Raw genomic sequence first — 23,178 nt, 5'->3', positions numbered from 1 at the left:
GGGCCGAGTCGGGGGTGGACGGGCGGGCCGGGGCCCGTGCTGCCCATTGGCTGCCTCGGGCTCCCGCCCCGCCTGCCTCCAGAGCCTGTGGCTCCCCGGCCAGCTCCTGCCTCTCCAGCTGCTTCTAAACTCCCCCAGCAAGCACCCCCTGCCGGGCCATGTCGAGCTGCGACAGGATTGGAGTGGCCCCCGCCATGGACATGCCTGAGGTCCTCAAGTCCCTGCTGGAGCACTCTCTGCCTTGGCCAGAGAAGAGGACAGGTAGGAGAGGACATGGTCTGTGATGGCTGGCTGCCCAGGTGCCCAAGGGGTGGAGGCCGCCGTAGGCACATTGGCCGGATAGGCATCTCCAGGCAAGGGAGGGTTCCCAGCAGCGGTCTGCCCTTAGCCTCTTCCTGGGCGAGGAAGGGCTGGGGTGCAGAGAGGGACACGGTAGGGAGTGGCACCGTCACTCAGGGACTGCCCCCAGGGCCTGCTAGCTTTGGGAAGCCGTGGCCAGCGTGTGGCCACTGACAGGTGCCGTGCTCACGCGGGACAAGGACAGGACCAGAGGGCCCTGCTGAGAGTACGCACTGGATGCTGACTGCTTGTTAAGTTTCCTCCCTCTGCATGTTGGGGTGGCAGGGGGCTGGCAGAGACTGTAGGTTCGGGCAGCCTCCCGTGTCTGGAGAAGAGGCTTTCCTCTGGGCGTCTGCTTCGGCTTCCGCTCGCTGGAGGGCTGAACCCGTGGATGGGATGGAAGCTGTTATGTAACAGGACCACAGGCTGGAAGCCCCGGTTCCTAGGATACCACAGGAAAACACGGGGCGAGGGAGCCGGCGGAGGAGGGTGTGGACCGAGGGGCAGAGCGGGCAGCCAGCACCAGGTGTCTCCCGAGTCCTGCCCGAGAGGCCCAGGGCCATGCGAACTTTGGGCGCCAGCCTGCTCAGGGGGGGCCCCCTCTTGCCAAATATTTCTCCAAATCGCTTCTGTTCGAAGATGTCAGGTCCTCATTGCTCAAACTGCACAGGCGCCTTTAAAGGAGCCCAGCTGCCCTCGGCTGCCAGAGTCTGACAGGAGTCCCAGGTGTCCCCTCAAGGGACCTTTCTCAGGCCTCCCTCACCTGCGTGCTGGCACCTGACACATCTCACCAGTCAGCCCTGGCTGTCCCCACAGGACTTCCTTCCACGGAACCTTAGGCCACTCCCAAACCGGAGGCCGAGGACACACACCACAGCCCCCGCCCTGACACACCTCGGGGAGCCAGGCTCAGGAAAGGAGAGCGGCAGGCTCCGTTCATGGAGACACAGCCCGAGGGAAGAAGGCGGCTCCTAGAGCTCGGGGCAGGGTTCCCCGTGGGCTCTCTCTTCTAGCTCCAGGCCCCCCTCAGGCCTCACCTGTGGGCAGTCTGTGCCCTCCTGGCACTCAGGACCCCAGCTGCTCACCAGGAGAAGCCCATCACCTCGAAACTCTCAACTCAGCCTGGCCGATGAACCACAGCTGACTTTTTCTTGCCATCTCTGAACACCCCATGTGGGTAGGTGAGGCTGGAAGTCCTTCCAAAAGCTGGAGGAATAGGGCTCCCTTCTTGGTCCGGGCACCCAGGGACGGTAGGGTGGCCCAGGTGGCCCAGTGCGGGCACAGGGAGCAGCTGGGCTGCCGGCGGGTCTGCACGGTCAGCTCCCGGCTGGGCAGGGAAGGGGTCTGGGGGGCAACTCAGGGCGCTGCTCCTCGGACCTGAATAACAAGGTCTATGAAGAGCAGCAGCAGCTGCTGGTCCCCGGCTCCCAGCTGGTCCCCAGAGCCCCGCGACAGCTGCAAAGTCCCCACTGCGCACCGTGGACGGCAAAGTCAGGGCCCAGCACGGAGGGGACTCGCCCAGGGTCTCAGGGAGAGCTCTGCTGAGAACTGGCGACCTCACAGAGGACAGTTGGTTTGGTACAGCTGGGTTGGTCCACGGGGGATGGACCAGAGTCTCAGGCCACCTCCTATCACTTCTCTACGTGGTGTCTCACTGAGAGTCAGAAGCATGAGACCTGGACAGATTGACAGATGCCAATGGGTGGATGAAATTAGGGGACGAGGGTCGAAGAGTCAAGGGGATCAGTGAAACCCACAAAGACCTCGCTCTTATTACTGCCCCTAACCTGCCATCGCCACTTTCCAAAGCTCCCAGACTCTCCAAATCTTTCATAAAAATAAAAGTATCCAGCTGATGGCACTATACCTTGGTGAAGAGAGTACACACACCATCACAACTAGGATTTCCAGTGGGCATGTAGCAAGCATAGTTGACCCTTGAACAACATGGGGGTCAGGGGCCCAACCCCCCTCACAGCTGAAAATCTGCGTATAACTTTATAGTCACCCCGTGTGTACATGTTTCCACATCCTTGGATTCCACCAACCACAGATCCCATAGTACTGTACGTAGTTAGTGAAAAAATCCACGTGTAAGTGGACCCGCGCGGTTCAAACCCCGTGTCGTTCAAGGGCTTCTCCCCCGCGTGCATCCCTCACTCTGGCTTCAGACCCCCGGGTTGCCCCTCAGGATTTCTCGCCCGGTGCTGTGGTGTGAGCGGCGCAGGTTTCTCCGGGGTGGGGGACGGAGACCTCTTTACAAAGTCCCCACTCTCCCCAGCCCGGTGACTGTGCTTCAGCTCACACGGGGGTCACATGCAGAGCACACCTTGGGTCCAGCGGGAGGGGACATCAGAGGGGAGCCATGCGGAGGGTGAGAACGTGCGCTCACGAGACTCTGCTCTCCCTGCAGCCTCTCCATTTTCTAAATCAAGGACGCTCCCTGAGCCCTGACCTCGGGGCCTCTCACCTTTGCTGCCCTGGGCCTCCCACCCCAGCCTGTGTAGGCTCCCCCCTTTCCTGGGTAAGCAGACTTCCTCCAACAGTGCTGACCAGGCTCAAGACTCCTTGGCTTCAGGCCTCAGCCACCACCCGGTGGCCCCTCACTCTGAGCCACCCATTCAACCAACTTTCTTGTAGGCAGAGAAATCTACATCCAGCCAGAGAGTGGGTCTGTGTCCCGAGCTCTGACTCAGTTTCCCCTCTGCCTCTGGGCCCTGACCCCTAAGGACGGTTCTTCCTGTTTCCGCACCTGCCTTTTCTCCCAAGGATCCTCTTCCAAGAGGCCATTCTGTTCCAGGCTGCTTGCTCTCACACTTCCTTCTCCAGATTCTGGAAAGACCCTGCTTCTCTAAACCACACTGTTAGCTCTTTACACCCTATCCTTCCCTCATTCCTTGGCTGTGTTCAGAGGCCGCCCCTCATCTCTCTGCCAACTTTGGTCACTCGGGCCTCCTTTTCAGGGAACCATGTAGCGTGAAAGCATACCAGAGGTTGAATAAGGCCATCACTTTCAGCTGAGCAGGCAGGTTCCCCGTGTCAGGAGCTCCTAACCAGAATCGCCATGGGCCACCCAGCACGGTATCCTTGATCTGCCTCTCTCCATCCCCAATCTGTGGAAGAATGCTTGCTTCACAGGCTTGTGGCCAGGATTAAGTGAGCTGTCCCGTGTGAGAGCATTTGCAAACTGTGAAGTGCCCCACTGTTTTCTCTGTGAAAGGCAAACGGCAGCTGGGCCTGGCATTATGCTCCTTCCACGGACATCACATTTGCAATCCGACCTTCACTCCCTCATTTCCACCCTCCTTTCCATGGATATTCTCCTTGAAAGAAGGGGACATTGCAAGTTTGTGGGAGCATACTCAGGGCTGTCTCCTTGGAAACACGTGCTGAGGCTCCTGGGAGCATGGTGCCAACAGCCCCGCACCAAACAGGACAGGCCAGCTGAGCTGGCCAGAGAAAGGGCTGAATGATAACAGGCCAGATCTCAGTGGGACTCGCTGGGGCAGAGGCAGGGGTCTGGGTAGCCTCCTCCTGGGGAATTGAGGTGAACAGGCGAGAGAGTGGACTCAGTGCAGCCTGGGCTGTCCTGGGCTTGGCATCAGTAAGGTCCATGTAGTCGCCTCCACTCCCAGTCTTGGGGAACCAGAGCAAACCCGAGAAATCATGAAGTTTGCTTCCAGGGAAGAAGTGCGGGAAGGGACCTTCTTTGTACTGGATGTGTTAGTTCTAACCCTCGTTACCACCTCCTAAATGGCAAGGAAACACGCTCAGAGGAACTGGCTACCCTCGGGGCCAGCATGCAGGCCTGCCTTTTCTTCACCCCAGCGTCAGGGACTCATCCTTCTTCTCTACCTGTCCCCCCACCCCATCCCATCCCCATCACCGATCAGGGAAACGTGAGAAACTCATTCTCACCGAGTGCCAGCAGTGTCCAGCAGTCCAGATGGCTTTTACATCCTAACGGGCCTGTCCCAAGGCTAGGTTGCTAAAGGAATGAATCCTGGTTCTAAAGGCCCCTGGTTCCCAGGTGTGTCCTGGGAACCGTGCTCAGTGCTTTTGCATCTCCATCTGTGAAATGGCTTTGCAAGGGAGTTGTGATGATCCATCATACAGATGAGGAGGCTAATACTCAGCGATGGGAAGGCCACACAGTTGTCGAGGGGCTCCAACCCAGCTTGGCTGGCTTCCAGGCTCCCCCCTACCCACGGGATTCCCTGGGGTCTCTGGAACCAGGTCTCAGGGCAGTACCTCTCGAGTCATCCAAACATTCATCACGTTGAGTCCTTGCTACACTTGTGGCGCAGGCGCGAGTGAGACAAGCACTGCCCCTGTTCGCCTGCTGTTTGCATTCCAGCGGGGAGACAGAGAGTCAGCAATCAGGGAGGTCAGGGCCAGCCTCTCTGAGGGGGTGACATTTGAGCCAAAGCCTGGAGGGTGACGAAGAGCCAGGTACATCAAGAACTTTCAGGCTGAGGGAACAGCACCTGCAAAGGCCCTGTCCTGGGGCAAGAAAGATACATGTGTCTGAGGAATGAAAGGCCACTGTGGCTGCAGGAGGTGTTTTATTAAGTGGGAAGGAAGGAAGAGGTGAGGTTGGAGAGACCCGCAACGGGGAGAGCCTGCAGGGCCTTGAAGGTCATAAAGAAGAGTGAGGCCATCACCTCCCTGCCTGCAAGGTCCGCCTCACACACACACACACACACACACACACACACACACACACACACTATTCTTGGGGAAGTGGTAGCTTAGGAGGGACAGGGTGTTTCGAGGACAACCCAACATGAAATTGTGGTAAGTGACAACCTCAGGTGAGCACTTGCCATGCTCCGAGTGCTAGTCTCAGCAGTGCACCTGAATTGACTCCTTTACTTCTCAGGCTCAGAGGTTAAGTAACTTGCCCAAGGTCACACAGGAAGTAGTCAAAGCAGGAATCAGACCTAGATGTTCCAGCTCCAGAGCCCACACCCTACCACTACACCAACACAGCCTCCACTGGAGAGCCCTTGGCTGTCAGGAAGTGGCTGTTGAGACGTGGCAGAGCCTGGAGGTGAGGGCTGCTCTCTGGAAATGGCTCTTGGGGCATTCCCTTCTACAGTCCAAACCTGGGCAGCGGACAAAATGCAAGCCGAACAGGAAACTGGTACTCTTGAGAGTATTGAAGAGATGGGCAAGAGTTAGCGAAGGGCCTCCACCTGCCACTTCTCCCCTAGGACACACTGAGACCGAGGTACAAACCACAGCCCAGAACCATGCAGCCACGAGGTATGTGGGCTCGAAAGGCTGCAGTTGTGGGCAAGGCCAGTGGTGGGAGACTTGCCATAAAAACCGTTCATGTTTGTTATTCCAGGTTTGATTGTGAATCAAACACAATGACTGTTATTTCATGTTAATAACATTCCAGATGTATATGACTTGGCTCTGAAAGGTTTTGTTAACCCTCCTACCAGCACCCACAACAGAGCGAGCCGACAAATACTTACTGAGTTACTACCCTGAACAAAGCTCTGTGCTCTCCTGCATTTGGTATCGCAAAGCATCCAGATCACTGGGCTTTGTTAGAGCTCAATGGAAGCCTTCTCACCGTCCTGCTCTTACATCATGTCACATTGTGCAGTAAGTCAGAAGACGGAGTCGTACTGTCCTGTTAGGTGCTGACTATGTGGCCAAAGAGATCATTATGCGGTATCTGGCCAAAGGCTCCCATGCTGGAGTTTTAGTTCCTCTGAACTTCAAATTTAAATAATCCAAGTTGGTATAGCGGCTTAATGAAAGGCACCTGTTCTGCATATGCTCAACAGAATTAAATTTTTAACTTGGGTTGGTTAGCAAGTTTCTGGAACTCTGAAGAGTAGAATTTAAAGCCAGTCCAGCTCTGGAAAATGGATGTTTCACATCCTTTCTCTGCAGTAGCTTAGACTGAAGAACCCACTCACAGCCTTGTCCCCTCACCCAAAATAATCGTACTCCTCACCCGACACAACCTGAATGAAGGGGAAGGGTGGAGGCCCACGCACTCCACGCCATATGCTGTTCAGGCTTCCCACACGTAATCCTCATAACCACTCTATGAGGTAAGCAGAGCCATTTCCGTTTCCAAGAGAAAAGTAACTGAGACTTAGGCAGCAGAAGTCCCTAGCTCAAGGACAAGTGGCTGGACAGTGCTGTGGAGAGACTCTACCCAGGTCTGCGTCCCAACCCCACAAAGTCACTGCTGCCCCAGGACCACATTTCCCTCAAGAAGTTGCTGCTTTGAAACCCTATTACTATAAAATACTAAGGTATCACTTCATAGCTTTGAAGTCTCAACCATGTAATAACATGTTCTTTTTATAGAGTTTCTTTCTTTGTTGGGCTCACAAACACTATGGAAATTAGCCAATTACTTCTCACGACATTTATTCCTCCACTAAGAGAAGGGGCAAGGCTGCGCTGTTATTCCCACTTTACGATAGGAGGCAGAGGTAGAGACAGGATGCTGTGGCTCTTCTCGGATCAGCTGGAGAATGAAGACAAGAACATAATGGCTCCCGCCTCCAGGATGGTGCTGTTGAGTGCTGCCAGTTGGCAGTGTAGCTCACCTCCCAGCTTGCAAGTAAGCACGAAAGAGAACATGTTTATAATGTTCCTGCCGTGGTGTTTGTGACACACCATTTACCCTGCGGTTGTCCAGGGGAAAAAAATCCCTCTTTGGGGAGTGTCGGTACATGAACAGAGGACCAAATCAAAACTAAGTTTTAAGGCCCTAAGCTGCTTACTGAGCTTCTCACCAGTGCCACTCGCCTGTTTAATCAGTTGCTCCAGGACGGGTGATAAGCAGAGTAGGCATTATCCCTTTTGGACAACTGCAGCTTTAAAAAAAAAATCTAAATCTTTACTCCCTCTTACTACATACCACCTTTGTCATAAAACGAATGTTATAACCTTCCACTGTTATGTTACTACAAATCCTCCTCTAATATCTTGAGAAATTTTTTCTCTTCAATAATGTCACATTAGCCATGAAAATATACATTTAACTCTAACCCAGCAAGCTGCTCTGCGGCCAAACTAGCCATTTTTTTTTAAACTTCATACATTGTTTTAATCAATTTCCTCGGACCGTCCTTTGAATTTTGTTTCTAAAAACCTCTAGGTCAGGGCTTCCCTGGTGGCGCAGTGGTTGAGTGTCCGCCTGCCGATGCAGGGGACGCGGGTTCGTGCTCCGGTCCAGGAAGATCCCACATGCCGTGGAGCGGCTGGGCCCGTGAGCCATGGCCGCTGAGCCTGCGCGTCCGGACCCTGTGCTCCGCAACGGGAGAGGTCACAACAGTGAGAGGCCCGCGTACCACAAAAACAAAAAAACAAAACCTCTAGGTCAGTTTATCCTAAAGATATATTAGTTTAGCCACATACAGAATACCACTAACAACAACTCTGCAACACAACAAATGTTCTGTACACAATTAAGTACTTTCACTAAACAGCGACATGGGCACCATACCTGCTTCTAGGATAACGGATACACCAAGCAGTGGATTTGTACCCATCAGTGGTAGTAAAGCTGTGAAAACTACTGTTTGTGGCAGGGTTGCAATTGTACATTTTATACGAACTGGCTTAGGAAGCCTCACAAGGTCAATCCTGCCCTATCGCCGTCTGACATATAAGGAAAGGTGGCCTGGAGAGATGAAGCAATTGGCTGCAGGTATCAGAGTCAGAAAGCGACTGAAGTCTAATTAGTGTGGCCATAAGAACTTGAATTTTGGAGTCAAGCTCCATCCCCTGGCCTCGACCACCACCCAGATTTTCTTCAAACCTCTTGATTTCCAGGCTTGCTCAGGGGCCCAGCCTCTTCTTCCTCCTCAACTCCCAGTTCTGATTGCATCAGCCTGACAACTTTCATCTAGCTGGGTGTTGCGGTCATGCACCTACCCTATGAACCAGGGACCAGGCCCTGCCATTCCCCAGCCTCGTTCGTGGAAGGCGGGAGTCACTGGCCGATACAGGACAAATAAGCCGAAGTCCCTGCCCTCTCAGGGAGGGAGAGTCTAGTTTTGTTTGGGTTCAAGGCAGGGTATGATCTGTGCTGTAAAGAGGTACAAAGTTCTGGGCGCCACTTAGGAGCAGCTTCCTATAAGGCCTCCACACTTGTGTACCCCCTCACGTTTTGTATTTTTAGGCGTTTCCTGAGGAACTCCCAGGGAGTATTTGTAAATATTTTGAGAAGAGGTAGTTGTCCCACAAAATGTGTAACCGGTACCCTGTGTAAAGGAATTTTTTTTATTTTTTTCCCTAGGAAAAAGAAGGGAAGGTCCTAGAGAGGAACAGAATTTCAGAGCTGTTTAGGGCTTTAGAGATTATCTAGCCCAACCCCTAAATTTTATGGACGAAGAAACAGGCTCAAGTGAAGCAACTGGACTTTCCCAAGGTCACAAACTAGTAAGTGCGAGGACGGAAGCGTGTACTCTGGCTCTGGCTCAGGGCCGGGCTCTCTCTCTCCACCCGCGGCCTCAAGAATGCTCCCTCCACGCTAGTGTTTATCTGGCCGCCACGCCCGCACCAGAAACCCGGGATCAGTGAGGAACCTGACACCCCCTTCAGCGGCGGCCAAGCCTGCTCCGGCCGTCCCTACGGGAACATGTCGCCGTCCCCGGCCCTGCCCTCAGCCAACCTCTAGATCGCGGGGGAGGTAGGGTGAGGACTGGCCTCTGCGTCCCTGTCCCACGACCCTGGGCAGAGTCCCCGGAATAGAAATGCCCGCTGCGCCCCGCCCCGCCGCAGCCCCGCACGTGCTGCGCCTCGTGCACCGCCCCGGGCCCCGCCCCCGCCCTCCATTGGCTGTTCCGCGCCTTCCTTCTTCCCCCTCCCCACGCGACTGGACTCGGCTGCATCTCCACGTGACCCGCGCGGGGGGGGGCTCTCTGATAGGCTCCCCCCGCTGGCATGGCTGCTCCCAGCCCCGCCTCCCTTCAGCGCGTCCAGAAGGTGGTGAGATTGGGATGCGAGGGAAGGGAGACCGGTTACAGTGTTCCGAAAGAAGGGCAGGGGTTACGAAGAAGGAAGCGAAGGTGAAACCGCTGGTAGAAGGGAAGGGGCTGTCGCCGAAAAGGGCCTACGACCAAGACTCCAGCAGGCACCAATCAGGTGACAGAGAGGCGGACGGGGCGGGGCCTTCGGCCCTGCTCCTCACCTGGCCCCGCACGTGTCTCGTTTACCCGGGCGGCCTAACCAATTACGGCCCGGAAGGCTGAGCCTGCCCCTCTCGCGGGGCGGGCCAATCTAAGGCTGCCATCCGGGGAAGTTGGCCTGGCCTTATGAATAATTAATATGACAGAGCCTGTCCGCAGGCGGGGTAGGGATGGAGGGAGGCGGGGGTGCCGCTGGGCGCCTGCGCAATAGCTGCCCGTGTCGGCAGCTGCGGCGGGTCGCACGGCTCCGTCCCATCTCGGGGGGCGGGCGGGGGAGGCGAGGCGCGCGAGCAGAGCGCGGGGCACGATGTCCGACGCGGGCGGCGGAAAGAAGCCGCCTGTAGAGCCGCAGGCGGGGCCGGGCCCGGGGCCGGGGCGCGCAGCCGGGGAAAGGGGCCTGCCGGGCTCCTTCCCTCTGGTCCTGAAGAAGCTGATGGAGAACCCCCCGCGCGAGGCGCGCCTAGGTGAGGGGAGGGGGTCCGCGCGCGCCTGGGGGCGGGGTTTCTGCAGGGGCGGGGCCTTGTGAGGGCGGGGCCTCGGAGGTCGGAGGTTGGGGTGAAGTGGTCCAGCGGAGGGGGATGGGGCCAGGGATGATGAGGGGCCCGGAGGGCGAGGCAAAGGGGGTGGGAAGAGAAGGTCGGGGACGAGTTGAGAGAGGTTGGGTCAGATGGGGGTTGGCGGGGAAGGGTCAGGAGGGAGATGGTAGGGTAGGGGTCGCAGTGAGGAGGTTCATTGGGGCGGCCGGGAGCGCGCGCGACGTGTAAGGTTTACTGAGGAGGCTGATGGGGGTCGCAGCAGCCCCTTAAACGAGGCTCCAGGGCGCCTTCTCTGGGGACGCCTGTATCAGAATCACTTGGGGTGCTTGTTTAAAATGCCGATTTCTGGGCCCCACCCTTTACCCACCGACTCTGCGGCTCCTGGGACAGGAATCTGCATTTTAAGGAGAGCCCCACCCCACCTCCGTGATTCCAAAGTTCACTAAAGTTTGAGATGCCCTGATAGCGAATTGTCTTCGTATATGGCCGTCCCCCCTCCTGAGAGGAGGACCTGTCTTCATCCCTGCGTGTGAGTATCCCCAGGTACTAGGTACTCACTGGAGATTTTCTGGAAATGAGTTTCAGGGCTGCTGCTGAGGTGGGGGAGGGGTGTCAGGAGAAGGAATGGGAGGCGCCTTCTGAGGGGGAGGTTGGGATGAGACAGGTAGAGGGATGAGGGTTAGAACGAGGCCACTGAGGCCCTTCACCTGGTTGTTTGGGGCTGACCCTAGTCTTTGGGGCCACAGTGGCAGGGCTGGGCTTTGTCTTGTTTCCTAGGCCACAAGGGTCCCTGGGGCTTATGTGGAAAGCAGGTTTGGCCTTGTTTTTTGGCCTGGGCACATGAGGTTCAGGGAGCAGCAGGAGTGCCACCTACAGTGGAGTTTTAGGTGCACTGAGGGAGGATTTCAATCTGAGAGATTTTAATTTCGTAGAACCACTGGTGTAGTTCAGGGATTTGGGAAGGAATGGACCTTTTGTGAATTACCTGTCTGGGGGGATTAATTTTATTTTTTAAAATGCCATTTATCTTCCTTTCCTGGGTGTGTTCTCAGGCTCCCATCTCTATGGGTTGGGTTACCAATAGCTTCCACACATCAGGTGAGGCCAGGCTCTCTTCTCCTGCTTCAGGACCTCATATGCACAGACCCTTTTGCTTGTTTTTAAGGCAATGCTTTGTTCCAAATCTGGGGCTGAGTTAAGCTGCCTCAGGACAGGTGTCCACATCTGTCAGGTTCTGTCAGATTACCAAATAATAACCATCCATCACGATAGTTCTACCTTACCTTTGCAGAATGCTCACAGAGCACTTCAGCATAATCTCTATTTAGTCTTCCACAGCCATCCAGTAGGGGATTACCCCACTTCTCAGATGGAGAAAGCTGACACTCAGAGAGGTGAGGATGTTTCCTCAAGGTCACGGAACTAGCCCTTACATGCTCTTTACTGTATCATTGGCAACCACTGATGATGTCAATCCCTCTGACCTGAGTGAGGGGCCTAGTCCTTTATCATCTCTTACAATTAAAACTCCATCTTATAAAAACACTGATTAAAAATATGCATAATTGCTTAGGCCAGACAAAACCTGGAACTCAGTGTTACTCGTCCTTTTAGTAGGGCTGTTTTTCTGTCTCCTCCCTTCTCCTGCCTCCTTTGATCCCCATGACCCCGCCCAACATGGATCTCAGTCATTTCTGAACAGAATGTAGAGTCAGTATCCCAAGGAAGGAGACCAGGGAGGCCATCTGGCCCACCCAGCCCACCAAAGCTTGGCTCTTTCACTTCCCATTTGGTTTTAAACGAAAGCCTGGTACAGAAGGCAGTTGCAAGAATTCGAGTTAATTTGTATTAGAAGCCGTGACCAAATTCTGTTTGTCAAAACCTGCACCTTCTTAACTCACTGGGTGTGTCCATTTTTATTGGACCAACAGGCTGCTTTTTGGCTGTCTGTGGTCTAGGAGTCCGTGCATGACTGGTTCATTTCCAACATAATCATATTTGATTTCTCTTTTTCATTTCAGAATCCAGAATTCAAAGTTGTCTCCCTCAATTTGAAAACCTATTATGAACTTGTCATGATTTTATCTCCCACTTCTCTGATTAGCCTCCCTGTCACTTTGATTTCCTTCCAACCTTGTCACATTTTTCTTTTGTCTTTTTTTCTTAATTTACCCTTTCTTGGATATCCAATCCACGTGTATAACTTTTGGGCTGAAACAATTAGGTGGGATCCCGTCCCCACTGATTGATCAGTTTTGCTTTGAATGGGAGCAGGCTTTCTTCTACAGCTCCACCCCTCTCTTCCCTCCCAGAAAACCTGCCTTAAGTCTTCTCTGCTTATTCAGGGATAGAAGTCTCTTGAAATGGTTGCTCTGAAAAAGGTCCTGAAAAGACAGCTCCAGGCCCTCTCTTTTTGAGAAACCTGAAGGGAGTCTGTTTACAAACCCAGCCTTCTTCATTCATTATACACAGCTTCCTATGGCTCACTGTCTGCCTGCTCCTGTATTGGTCCCCGAGATCTAGAAATGAATCAGACACAATCCCTGCCCTGAACAAGCTCACGGTAATAATGAATGCCTGCTATGTGCCAGGAGCTCTACAAGACACTTTCAAATGTTACCTCTGATCTTCACCAAAGAGGCAGCTTTTTCCTTATATACAGTGGAGGACACTGAGGCTGGGAGAGGTTGAGTAACATGGCTAAAGTCACACATCACTGCAGTGGGTGGCAGAGCTGGGATTCAAGCCCCGGGCTGGGTTGCTGTGGAGAAGCGCAGCTGGAGGGGACAGGACAGGAGAACACAAAAGTTCTTGGCCTGAGGAATCAGCCCTTTCCTAAGATATCAGGAAGGGTCAGAAACTCCATTTCCTCCCTGTAGCCTCTCTCCGGCAGATGGTAATCCCACAGCCCATTCTGAATTAACCCTGGGGATACATCAGGCCTCAGAGCTTATGGAGAGCATCCTAGGAAACCCAGGCACGGATGAGGGTCTGCTGCCACCTCTAAAGGAGACCATTGCTCCTGGTTCAAGCACCAGGTTATAACTGGAGAATAGAATGGGCTCTTGACATTCATGGATGGATCAGGACTCCGAGAGAGGTGGGTCCACCCTGTGAGGCTCACTGCTCGCCTCCTGGGATTGAGTAACCCTCTTGAGTGATGTCTCATCACAGATTTTGTGTCTGCAGATAAGGAAAAGGGGAAGGAAAAGCTGGAGGAAGACGAGGCTGCAGCAGCCAGCACCATGGCCGTCTCTGCCTCCCTCATGCCACCCATCTGGGACAAGACCATCCCATATGATGGCGAGTCTTTCCACCTGGAGTACATGGACCTGGATGAGTTCCTGCTGGAGAATGGCATCCCTGCCAGCCCCACCCACCTGGCCCAGAACCTGCTGCTGCCTGTGGCTGAGCTAGAAGGGAAGGAGTCGGCCAGCTCCTCCACGGCGTCCCCACCATCCTCCTCCACCGCTGTCTTTCAGCCCTCGGAAACCGTGTCTAGCACAGGTTGGTGATGGGCCTTCGGGCAGGGCCACCTGCCGCATCCAAGGAAATCTGCTTCCTGCTGAGGGCTGCTTGTGTCCACGCACCTAGTGAGCCCCTCCTCTCAGGGGAGGTCCCAGTGGGCCTACAGGGAGCAGAAACCCTGTGCTCCTCACCCTTCAGGACAGCCCCCCAAGGCTGGACATGAAAACAGCAGTCCCCTCGGCAGCAGCTAGAGCCTTTCTGTTGGTTGTTTGCCGCAGCTGGTTAGCCCGGTGGAGCGAGCCCTCCCAGCCAGAGGCTTCACAGGATAGAAATCCCTTCTGCATCTTCGGTGCTGCTCTTTACCCCCACGCACACCTCGCCACAGATGATTAGGAAGCTCAGGCGACACTAATAATAACAACAACAACAGCTAACATTTATAATATTTAGCACTTACTCTGTGCCAGGCATTAACATAATCCTCACAAAAACCCCCTTGTGAGACTGATACTGTTATCTTCATTTTATAGGTGAGGAGACTGAGAAGTTAGGTAACTTGCTCAAGGTAACACAGCTGGTAGGAAGTGGAGGCAGCATTGAACCCAGGATGTTTGGCTGTTTAGCCAGGTTCTGCTCAGGCACTGGCATGAAGAAGGCATTTCTGCTGCCAGGACAGATATCGTCTTTGGGATTCCTCCCGCATCCTCGTGTCCTTTTTCTGTTTTACCTCTGGAGATCAGTTGGTTGGTTTTCATGCCCCTGGGTCACGAACCCACCAGAGGAGGCATGGCCCCTGTTTCAGGGGCTCTGCAAAGCTTTCTGCAGGCTCAGTTCGAGGCGTATAGGCAGATGTCTCCCAGGAAAGACCCCAGGAACTGGTGTGGAACCCAGGGAACCTGCACCCAAGGAATTGTGACGCTCAATTTTTTTTTCTTTTTATTTTGGAAAAACGTTCAAATACAAAAGTAAAGGGCTGCTATAATGAACCTCCAGTAGCCATCACTCAGCTTCTATAATAATTAACTTGTAATCTATCTTGTTTTCTATAACTTCTTCCATTCCCTTAACCTGATGATTTTCATTCAGATCCTAGGTATTGTATCATTTCATCGATAAATATTTCAATATATATATAAACTATAAGGGCTCTTTTAAAAAACAGAGCAAAAATACCAATTTAACATCTGAAATTGACAATACATCCATCAGCATTCAAATTTCCAAAAAGTTGTCTCGTAAGTGTTATTGCTTTACCGTTCCTTTGAATCAGGAGCCAAACAAGACCCACATGTTTCAGTTAGTTATGTTTCTTAAATCTCTTGTAATCTATGGGGTCCCCTCTCCTTTTTATTTCTTTGCAATTTATTTGTTGAAGAAGCTGCATTGTTTGTCCTGTAAAGTATTGCCCATGCTAGATTTTCCTGACTATATCTCTGTACTGCCTTTTAACATGTTCCTCTGCCCCTCATTTCTTTCCTGTAAACTGTTCAGCTTGAGAGGCTTCAGCTGATTCTAGCCAAATTTTTGTTTGAAGGCAGCGCTTTTTTAAAAAAATTTATTTATTTAATTTTATTTTTTAAATTTTTGGCTGCATTGGGTCTTTGTACGTGGGCTTTCTCTAGTTGCAGCGAGCAGGGGCTTCTCTTGTTTTCTTGTTCTCTTGTTGCGGAGCACGGGCTCTAGGTGCTCAGGCTTCAGTAGTTGAAGCACGTAGGTGCAGTAGTTGTGGCTTGCGGGCTCCCGAGCACAGGCTCCCGAGCACAGGCTCAGTAGTTGTGGCATAAGGGCTTAGTTGCTTCGCGGTATGTGCGATCTTCCCAGACCAGGGATCGAACCCGGGTCCCCTGCATTGGCAGGTGGATTCTTAACCACTGCGCCACCAGGGAGGTCCCTGAAGGCAGCTCATTTTTGTGCAGGTCAGGTTGTCCTGCAAGGCCGGTTCCATGTGTGGGTAGGGGACAGAACTGGAAATGAGCCCTCTTCTTACACCTTAGACCACCTAGGTGGCATTTGCCTTTGATTTGGTTTTTAAGTAAACCTTCTTAATGAAGTACAGCATCCAGAAATGCCAGTATCATAAGTATACCACTCAGTTAATCTTCACAGAGTGAACCCACCTGTGCAACTACCACCCAGATCAGGATAGAGAACACTGTTGGGATCCCCAAAGTGCCTTGGGACCCCTCTCGGTCCTTACTCCCCAGAGGTAGTCTCTATCCTTATTTCCATCACCAGAGATTCATTTTGCTTATAGTCGAATGTTCTGTAAATGGAACTGTATATTATGTTCCCTTCTTTTTTTAAACAATCATAAGTCAATTACATTTATACTCTCACATTTATAGCATCCTATAACTAGCCTTACAGTAACATATAAATCATGTGGGCATCAGTAACTAACAAAATAGATTTACAGAACATACTTACGGAAAATTCCTGTGACAGAGAGAAAAGCCACGATACAGATGAAGTAAGAGTTGTACACATGGTAGAAATGAAAGAGTTCATTTTTCAGTTCCTTCTGTAGAAAAGACATAAGTAGTACGTATTCTTTTGTGCCTAGCTTCTTTCCTCAGCTCCGTTTGTGAAAATCATCCACGTTGTTGCCTGTAGCAGAACTTTGTTCATTTTCATTGGTGAATGGTATTCCATTGTTCTATTGTATGACTACACCACAGTTTATCCACTCTTCAGCTGATGGGCACACGAGATGTTTCTAGTTTGGGATTGTACATAGCACTGCCTTGAACATTTGCGTGTGAGTCTTTGGTAAATACCTGTATGCATTTCTGTCGGGCATTTACCAAGGAATAGAGCAGCTGGGTCATCAGACATTTACCCAATCAGCATTTGTAGGTGTTGCCAAATAGTGTACAAAATGGCTGTAGCCATGTATACTTCCACCAGCAGGACAGGGGAGGTCTAGTTGCCAGCCTTGGGTGCCTTGACTGTTTGTTGTTTATTCCTATAGTTACCACATTGGTCCCTGGTCATTCACTCCTCTGACACTCATCCTTGTTTGTAATTAACCCCTTTGATAGGATACAGTTAGTTTATATGCATGATCCAGTTAAAACCTAAGTCTGATCATGTCACACCTCTGCTCAGAACCCTCCAATGACTTCTTTCAACTCAGGGTGAAAGTCAAAATCAGTGGCCCTATTGACACTTGGACCAGATAATTTTTTTGTTGGGGTTGGGGAGGGACTGTCCTGTGCACTGTGGGATGTTTAGCAGCATCCTTGGCTTCTACCCACTAGATGCCAGTAGAACATACCCCCCCATCCTAACATGGTCACATATCCCCTGCAGAACAAAATCGTCCCCTATTGAGAACCACTGCTTTATAGGGATTAAAGGCCCCATGTTTTCTGTTCTGGGCCTTTCCGGTTACTCCTGCCTCTCATTCACCCACTGCAGCCACAGTGGTCTCCTTTGCTCTTCCTTGACTACCCCAGTGCTTGCCTGTGCACAGACCATGCACCTGGTGTTCACTCTCTGAAATGTTCTTTTCTCAAATATCCACATGGCATCTAACAGTTTTATATAGATACTTGTAATTTATCTTGTGTAATGTTGGCCTTCCCCACTAGAATAACATTCCATGAAGCCAAGGACTTTTACTTGTTTTGTTCACTGCTTTGTCTTTGGCATGACAGTTCCTGGCATATAGTAGGTGTTCAATAAGTATCTGTGGACTGAATAATTATTTTGTGTACTCCTATCAGTAGCATTGAACAAGTAGGCCAAAGGCGTAGATTTTTTTAAATAAATTATCTCTAATAACACATAATCTTTGAACAGGTTTTTTTGTGTGTTTGTTTGTTTTGGCCGCTCCACACAGCTTGTGGGATCTTAGTTCCCCATCCAGGGATCGAACCCGCGCCCCATGCAGCGGAAGCATGGAGTCCTAACCACTGGACCGCCAGGGGATTCTCCCTAACACATAACCTTTGAAATCTGAAAGTTCCTTAAATCCAATGTCCACTATAAAGCCACAGCCGGGTAGGGCAGTGAAGAACAAGGATTCAGAGTCAGCCAGACCCAGACTTAAATTTTAGTTCAGTCATTTACCATCCATGTGATCCTGGGAAAACCATGTCATTGCTTTGAGCCTTAGTTTCCTCATCTGTAAAATAAGGTTAACACCCATCTCCCTTTCAGAGTTGTTATAAGACTAAATGAGCACAGCCACTGATTTGTCTCAGGGGATTCAGAAATGGAAGCCATTTCGTTATTCAGTCTGTGTCCCTAACCCATCACAGTTCCTGGTGAGATTCAGCTGTTTCTCATTACTTGAGAACTTGAAACCACAGGAAGTTAAGGGGGTATGATGATTTCATGTTTTGCTTAACATTTCTGGGGGGAAAAAAACAATCGGAAAATTTTGTCTTTTTCGAGGGCCTCTGTTTCCTTTTGAGCATTTTGTTCCTAAAGGGAAGAATTCTTTCCATGTTTGTGTTGTTGAATTGAATCACATATGCCAATCTGGCTTGGGGGCTGGTGCTGTGGTAGTTTTTCTTCCCTCCAAGCGGCAGTGGCTTGTGGAACCTTGAGATTCAAGCAGGTGTCTGGGTGTGTGACGTGAGTCTTGGCTGTCCAGTGAGTCTAGACTGTTTCAGGACCACCTGCCTCTGTGTCTTTCAGAATCCTCCCTGGAAAAGGAGAGGGAGACACCCAGTCCCATCGACCCCAACTGCGTGGAGGTGGATGTGAACTTCAATCCCGACCCTGCCGACCTGGTCCTCTCCAGTGTGCCGGGCGGGGAGCTGTTCAACCCTCGGAAGCACAAGTTTGCAGAGGAGGACCTGAAGCCCCAGCCCATGATCAAAAAGGCCAAGAAGGTCTTTGTCCCCGATGAGCAGAAGGTAACCTGGTGTATCCACTGTAGTGAAGGTACAGTGTTGGTTCAGAAGCCAAGGGGCTGTGCTTCTTCACATTCGATTTCATCTAGAGCACCCTCCCTCCTGTGGACACATTTAGAAAGGCATGAGTTCAGAGCTTAGAGCCACATCCTGCAGCAACTGAGAGAAAGAAAGGGAGTTGGGTGGCATTTGGCCCCAGCGTGACTCCCTGCAGCTTCTCTCTTTCCTTTCTGGCAGCCAGCTGTGCTGATGCTCTCACTTCCCTGGCTTCAACCCAGCCTTCGGGCAAGAGCTCACTAGGCCACAGAAACTGGGGTTGAACAAGCCCTCACTTTGAAGGACAGAGGATGGTTGTGTATTGCCATCCCAGGGATTAGCAAGCAGCCTTCAAGCTGGTGGTTTTGTAGCAACTGGGAGGGGGGAGGGAGGAGGATTCTGCAGTTTTTCCCTTCCCTCTGATGAAAAACTCGTAAGAAGGACTTTTCTTGTAAGCTTTGGAGTCAGGCAGACCTCAGGTTCCCCATCTGTAAAGTAGGAATAACCATACCTGCCTCTTGAGATGTTTCTGAGGCTTTAATAATAACAACAATAAATACGGTAAACCTCACTGTAGGCCAGGCACTGGTAGGCCAAGCACCTTGTACATATTAACTCATTTTATCCTCAAGCAACTCTGTGAGGTCATTACTGTAATTATCCCCTGTTGTAAAGATGAGGGGCACGAGATATTGAGAGGTTAAGGAACTCGCACGGTTCCACTGCTAGAAAGTGGCAGAACCAAGATGTGAACTCAGGGGACTGGACTCAGAGTGCCCACCCTTAGCCACAGCCAGAGTGCCTAAGTGAGGCAAGAGTATAGGCAGTGCTTTATGTTGGAGCAGCACAGAGCAGGCCACCAGTAGGTGGAGCGCCCTTCCTTCCACCACAGATCCCACCAAAGGCTTGCATTCTCATCCCGCCTCCCTGGGAAAGGGCGGGGCCCCTCAGTGTCCCGGGGCACATGCAGCTCCTTCCCCGGGGTCCCAGCTCTCATTCTGGCTGGACCACGTGGGTTATAAGAGGAATCGGGTGTGTGCAGTGCTGGCAGGAGGGGAAGGTTGGGTTCCCTCATGGGAAAGAGGAGAGACCCACAGAGGACCCTTCCTGACAGGACGAAAAGTACTGGACGAGACGCAAGAAGAACAACGTGGCGGCCAAGCGGTCTCGGGACGCCCGGCGCCTGAAGGAGAACCAGATCACCATCCGGGCGGCCTTCCTGGAGAAGGAGAACACAGCCCTGCGGACGGAGGTGGCGGAGCTGCGCAAGGAGGTGGGCAAGTGCAAGACCATTGTGTCCAAGTACGAGACCAAGTACGGGCCCTTGTAACCCGTGCCCCCACCCGGGCACGCTGCCTCACCTCAGACCTCTGCCTGGGACCCCTGAAACCCACCCCTGCGTGGAGACTTATGACTCGTCGTGGGCGCATGGCGGTGCACCTGCCCCAGGAGCCTTCACGTTCAAGCTTCATTATCACATGGCCAGCACGGCGACTTCCCTGGGGGCCAGCCTCCTCCCTGGCGGGTTGCGAGAGAATCTATGAGGTGGTGACTCAGCCTTAGTCTCTGTTCTTGGCTGTCTCAGTTGGACCGGAAGGGGACCTCTGGAGCATGGGCTCTTCTTTTCCAGGGTACCCAGGCTTCCCTGACTCTCCCTGCTTCTCCAGCCTGGGCCGTCCTGGCCTGTCTCTGCAGAATGAGTCATGATGGCTGTCGCCCTTACATCTTCTCAGGTAGCAGGGCGCATTTCCAGGCAGGGAGGGTCTGTTGTCCTCCCGAGAAAGTCTTAGAGAAAAACATGCGTTCCCATCTTCCTCAAAGGTAAAAAGACATGCCAGCTCCTCTGTAGTGTCCACGTGGGTGCCAGGCCGCAGCGGCTGGGTGTCTGCACAGCCTGGGACAGGCTTTGCGTCTGGGCCTGCAACAGAAGTGCACCCAACCATTCCTGGCTCCCTCACCCCTTTTCTCTGTGGCTCCGAGGCCTGGAAGGAGGAGGCCCTGGTGAGGGGTTCCCTCTGCGTTGCATCCGCCGTTGGTTGGGGAGAGACTCCCAGGGTGGTGGTCTCTGAGCCTTGGTCGCCGTGCATATCTCCTCTTCTGCAGGTCACTTGTGGAGGCCGCCTAAGTCAAATTTGTCCCACCAGACTGGGCCTCTGGGCCTGCTGTTTCTTTTCATCCAGTGACCAAGCTCAGATCTTGGATTTAAAAGAAAAAGTCTCCTCGTCTAGGAAGCTTAACTTCCTGGAGCTGGGATGCACCTTCTGCATGGTGTTCAGAAAACCGGTCTCCACAGCCCCTCACGCTGTAGGTGGGGAGCTGGGGCATGTTTCTCGAGAAGCTCCCGCTCTTTCTTGCTCTGCTTTCCCGTGTGGGCCAGGCTCGAGTCCACTGTCCCTGAAAAGCAGAAGAGGGCTTCCCAATTCTGGCTTCAGGATCCACCCCATGCGAGCGGCCTGGAGGGCGTCACCAGGCAGGACACCTGGTCACCTGGTCGCAGCACAACTCTTTTGGAACAGCAGGCTCTTGGGACATTTACATAGGCTAGAGTCCCCTCAATCTGGGTCCCAGGAGACAGCCACCCATGCAAGCCTGGCTGTGGTGTGGTGCGGAGGGGCCCACCTCCCAGCTGCTCCTTTCTCTTGTGTCCAGCTGGACTCGTCCTTTGGCTCTGCCCGAGAGATTAATTACGGAGATCCGTGGAAGCGTCTGCTCGCTGCGGTCAGCTGGGGCACCCAGAGATGGGCGTATTTATTTGCTCAGGGCAGGCAGCCTGTGGTAAGGAGGGGTCAGAGGTAATGGGCACACTTTGTCACATTCACCACTGGCTTTATTTAAAGTGGTGGCTTGGAGTCCTGGGCCTTGACCCCTAAAGACTTTTCATAACAGATGTTAAGAGCAGGGGAAGCCATCCACTGGCCGTGGACCACACCCCAGGGGAACGCCACGGCCCTCCAGGGACCTGCACACCCGTCTCTCCAGGGGACTTGACAAGGGTCCCTGAGGCCAAGGGATGTCAGCGCCCTCCCTGCAGGCCCCTGACTTTTACTTTGTGGTTCTATGAAAACCGTGTTCACACTTTTCACTCTATTGTAACCACGACAGGGCAGTTGCATCCGGCATGTCAGTGTCCCGCCCAGGCACACTCCCTCTGGTCTGGCCACCCACCAAGAGGGCACTTCTCATTTTCGTTACTGGTAGAAGAGCCACCAGCTTAAAAGCTCTTCATTTTCTTTGGCCAGAAGTGTATGGTTTGTGTTTTTTTCAGTTTTTTTCCCTAAGGGATGGACACTTAGTCTCCGGGTGGCGTCCACTTTCCGACCCCAGCGGGTGAGATGATGACTTGATGTCTCTTCTCTTTGTCCCACCTTCTGCCTGGCCAGTGCCCTCCCCTTTTACACCCCCCCGCCGCCAGCCAGTGGGTGTCTGGTTCTCTCCTTACTTGGGAAGAGTGTGGTGCTGGCTTCTTTTAGAAGAGCCCCTTTGAGCCAGGAGCCTGGCAGGGACAGGAAGGAGATATCCGTGGAGGTTGACATTTTGGGGAAAAGGGTGCTCAGGTAAGCATGTCTTCTTCCCAGGCTTAAGGATCAAGCCCTTGCAGGAGGAGAGGGTGGTGCCTACTCAGTTTCCATTGTGGAGTTGGGAGTCTCCTTGACTCCCCGCTGGACCCTCTCTGTCTTGGGGCTGACAGCCAAAGACTGAGGCACCTATGCTCAGATCTTTGACATCCTCTAAAAAGCACTGGAGACTAGAGACGCCAATGTCAATGGCTTTCTATGGGCTTGCAGTGGGCTGGGAAGCGCCATCCCTACTTACACACCCTGTCTTCAGCCTCATTGCAACCTCAGAACAGACAAATCATGAATGAATGAGCTAGAATCTTGCAAGAATATGCATATAATAAATGTATATCTAGATAGAGAAATATATATATTCAGAGAGAGAGAGAGAGCTTTCACAATGGCCAGCAGCCTTGTGGAGGACCTGGGTAATTCTTACCCTTGGCCAAAGGAAAGGGTTTGCCTGCCTGGGTCCTGAGTTGCGGAAGGCACGTAGTAGTGAACCTTGACTCGGTAAGCATCACCCTAGTGAGGGGACCTGCTGTGGCCCTGGCAGGCAGCTCCTGCTTGAGGTGGGGTGGCAGGCATGGGGGCCGGCAGAAAAGGGCCCCTTCATGCTGTGTAGCTCTCCATCCAGGGCCCTGGGAGCAAAGGGCTGAAAGCCCCTGTTTTTCATGGCAAAGCCCCACCCCAGAGCTCCTTTAACGTCTGTTAATTAAGTGCAATAAATTTTTCTAGAAAATGGCAAAGATGACTTCCAGGTGGATATTGCTGTCTTACAGTGTTGGGGATGCCAGAACACCACTTGGTTTTATTTTTCTAAGTGCATGTGACGTGACAGAGTGTGTGGGGCTCTGCGTCCTCCCCTGGGAGCTGGCATTCCAGCAGGCCTCTCTCTCCTTTACCTTTGCTGGGGAAGGAGGCAAGGCGCAAACCCTTCTTCCCAGCCGGTGAGGGCAGAGGCAGAGCGTAGCCCACTGGCCTTATGTGCGTGTGTGCGTGCGAGTGTGCCACTGCCGGTGGGCCGGAGTGATGTGGCAGGAGGGAAGCGGGGAATGTATCCTTTTCAAACGAAATTAAATATTTTGAGATGAGAATTGTGGGGCTGTCTTTTCTCTCCTCCCCACTTCAAGGCCAAGTCACCTAACCACGCTGTGCCTCAGTTTCCTTGTCTGTCAGCTAGAAGTAATTTCTGCTCCCTAAC

At 52.6% G+C, this 23,178-nt stretch overlaps 1 protein-coding gene across 5 annotated transcripts; it reads left to right on the top strand.

Annotated features, from left to right (window-relative positions):
* Positions 1 to 110: 110 nt before the first annotated feature.
* On the top strand, positions 111 to 23,071 carry TEF (TEF transcription factor, PAR bZIP family member). Of its 5 annotated transcripts, XM_060164425.1 has the most exons (6): positions 9,838 to 9,976; positions 10,439 to 10,577; positions 12,070 to 13,148; positions 13,238 to 13,555; positions 18,164 to 18,384; positions 19,532 to 23,071. In XM_060164425.1, exons 3-6 carry the CDS (start codon positions 13,127 to 13,129, stop codon positions 19,745 to 19,747), a joined length of 777 nt encoding a protein of 258 aa, XP_060020408.1. In that variant the 5' UTR covers positions 9,838 to 9,976; positions 10,439 to 10,577; positions 12,070 to 13,126; the 3' UTR covers positions 19,748 to 23,071. The 5 variants fall into 5 exon arrangements, with proteins under 5 accessions (XP_060020407.1, XP_060020406.1, XP_060020405.1 ...); XM_060164424.1 differs by lacking the exons at positions 9,838 to 9,976; positions 10,439 to 10,577; positions 12,070 to 13,148 and adding an exon at positions 111 to 261; XM_060164423.1 differs by lacking the exons at positions 9,838 to 9,976; positions 10,439 to 10,577; positions 12,070 to 13,148 and adding an exon at positions 9,320 to 9,468.
* Positions 23,072 to 23,178: the final 107 nt, after the last annotated feature.

The sequence above is a fragment of the Lagenorhynchus albirostris genome, chromosome 11, assembly GCF_949774975.1.
Source record: "Lagenorhynchus albirostris chromosome 11, mLagAlb1.1, whole genome shotgun sequence".
Taxonomy (NCBI): Eukaryota; Metazoa; Chordata; class Mammalia; order Artiodactyla; family Delphinidae; genus Lagenorhynchus; species Lagenorhynchus albirostris.
The sequence above is the reverse complement of the archived record's forward strand: the minus strand, read 5'-3'. Positions and strand labels throughout refer to the sequence as shown.

What these genes read in the sequence shown, in the direction of transcription:
- TEF (XM_060164422.1), top strand. Translation starts at nt 9,820, where the DNA reads ATGTCCGACGCGGGCGGCGGAAAGAAGCCGCCTGTAGAGCCGCAGGCG. An exon ending in GGAAACCGTGTCTAGCACAG is followed by an intron (nt 13,556 to 18,163) that starts GTTGGTGATGGG and finishes TGTGTCTTTCAG; the next exon opens with AATCCTCCCTGGAAAAGGAG. An exon ending in TTGTCCCCGATGAGCAGAAG is followed by an intron (nt 18,385 to 19,531) that starts GTAACCTGGTGT and finishes CCTTCCTGACAG; the next exon opens with GACGAAAAGTACTGGACGAG.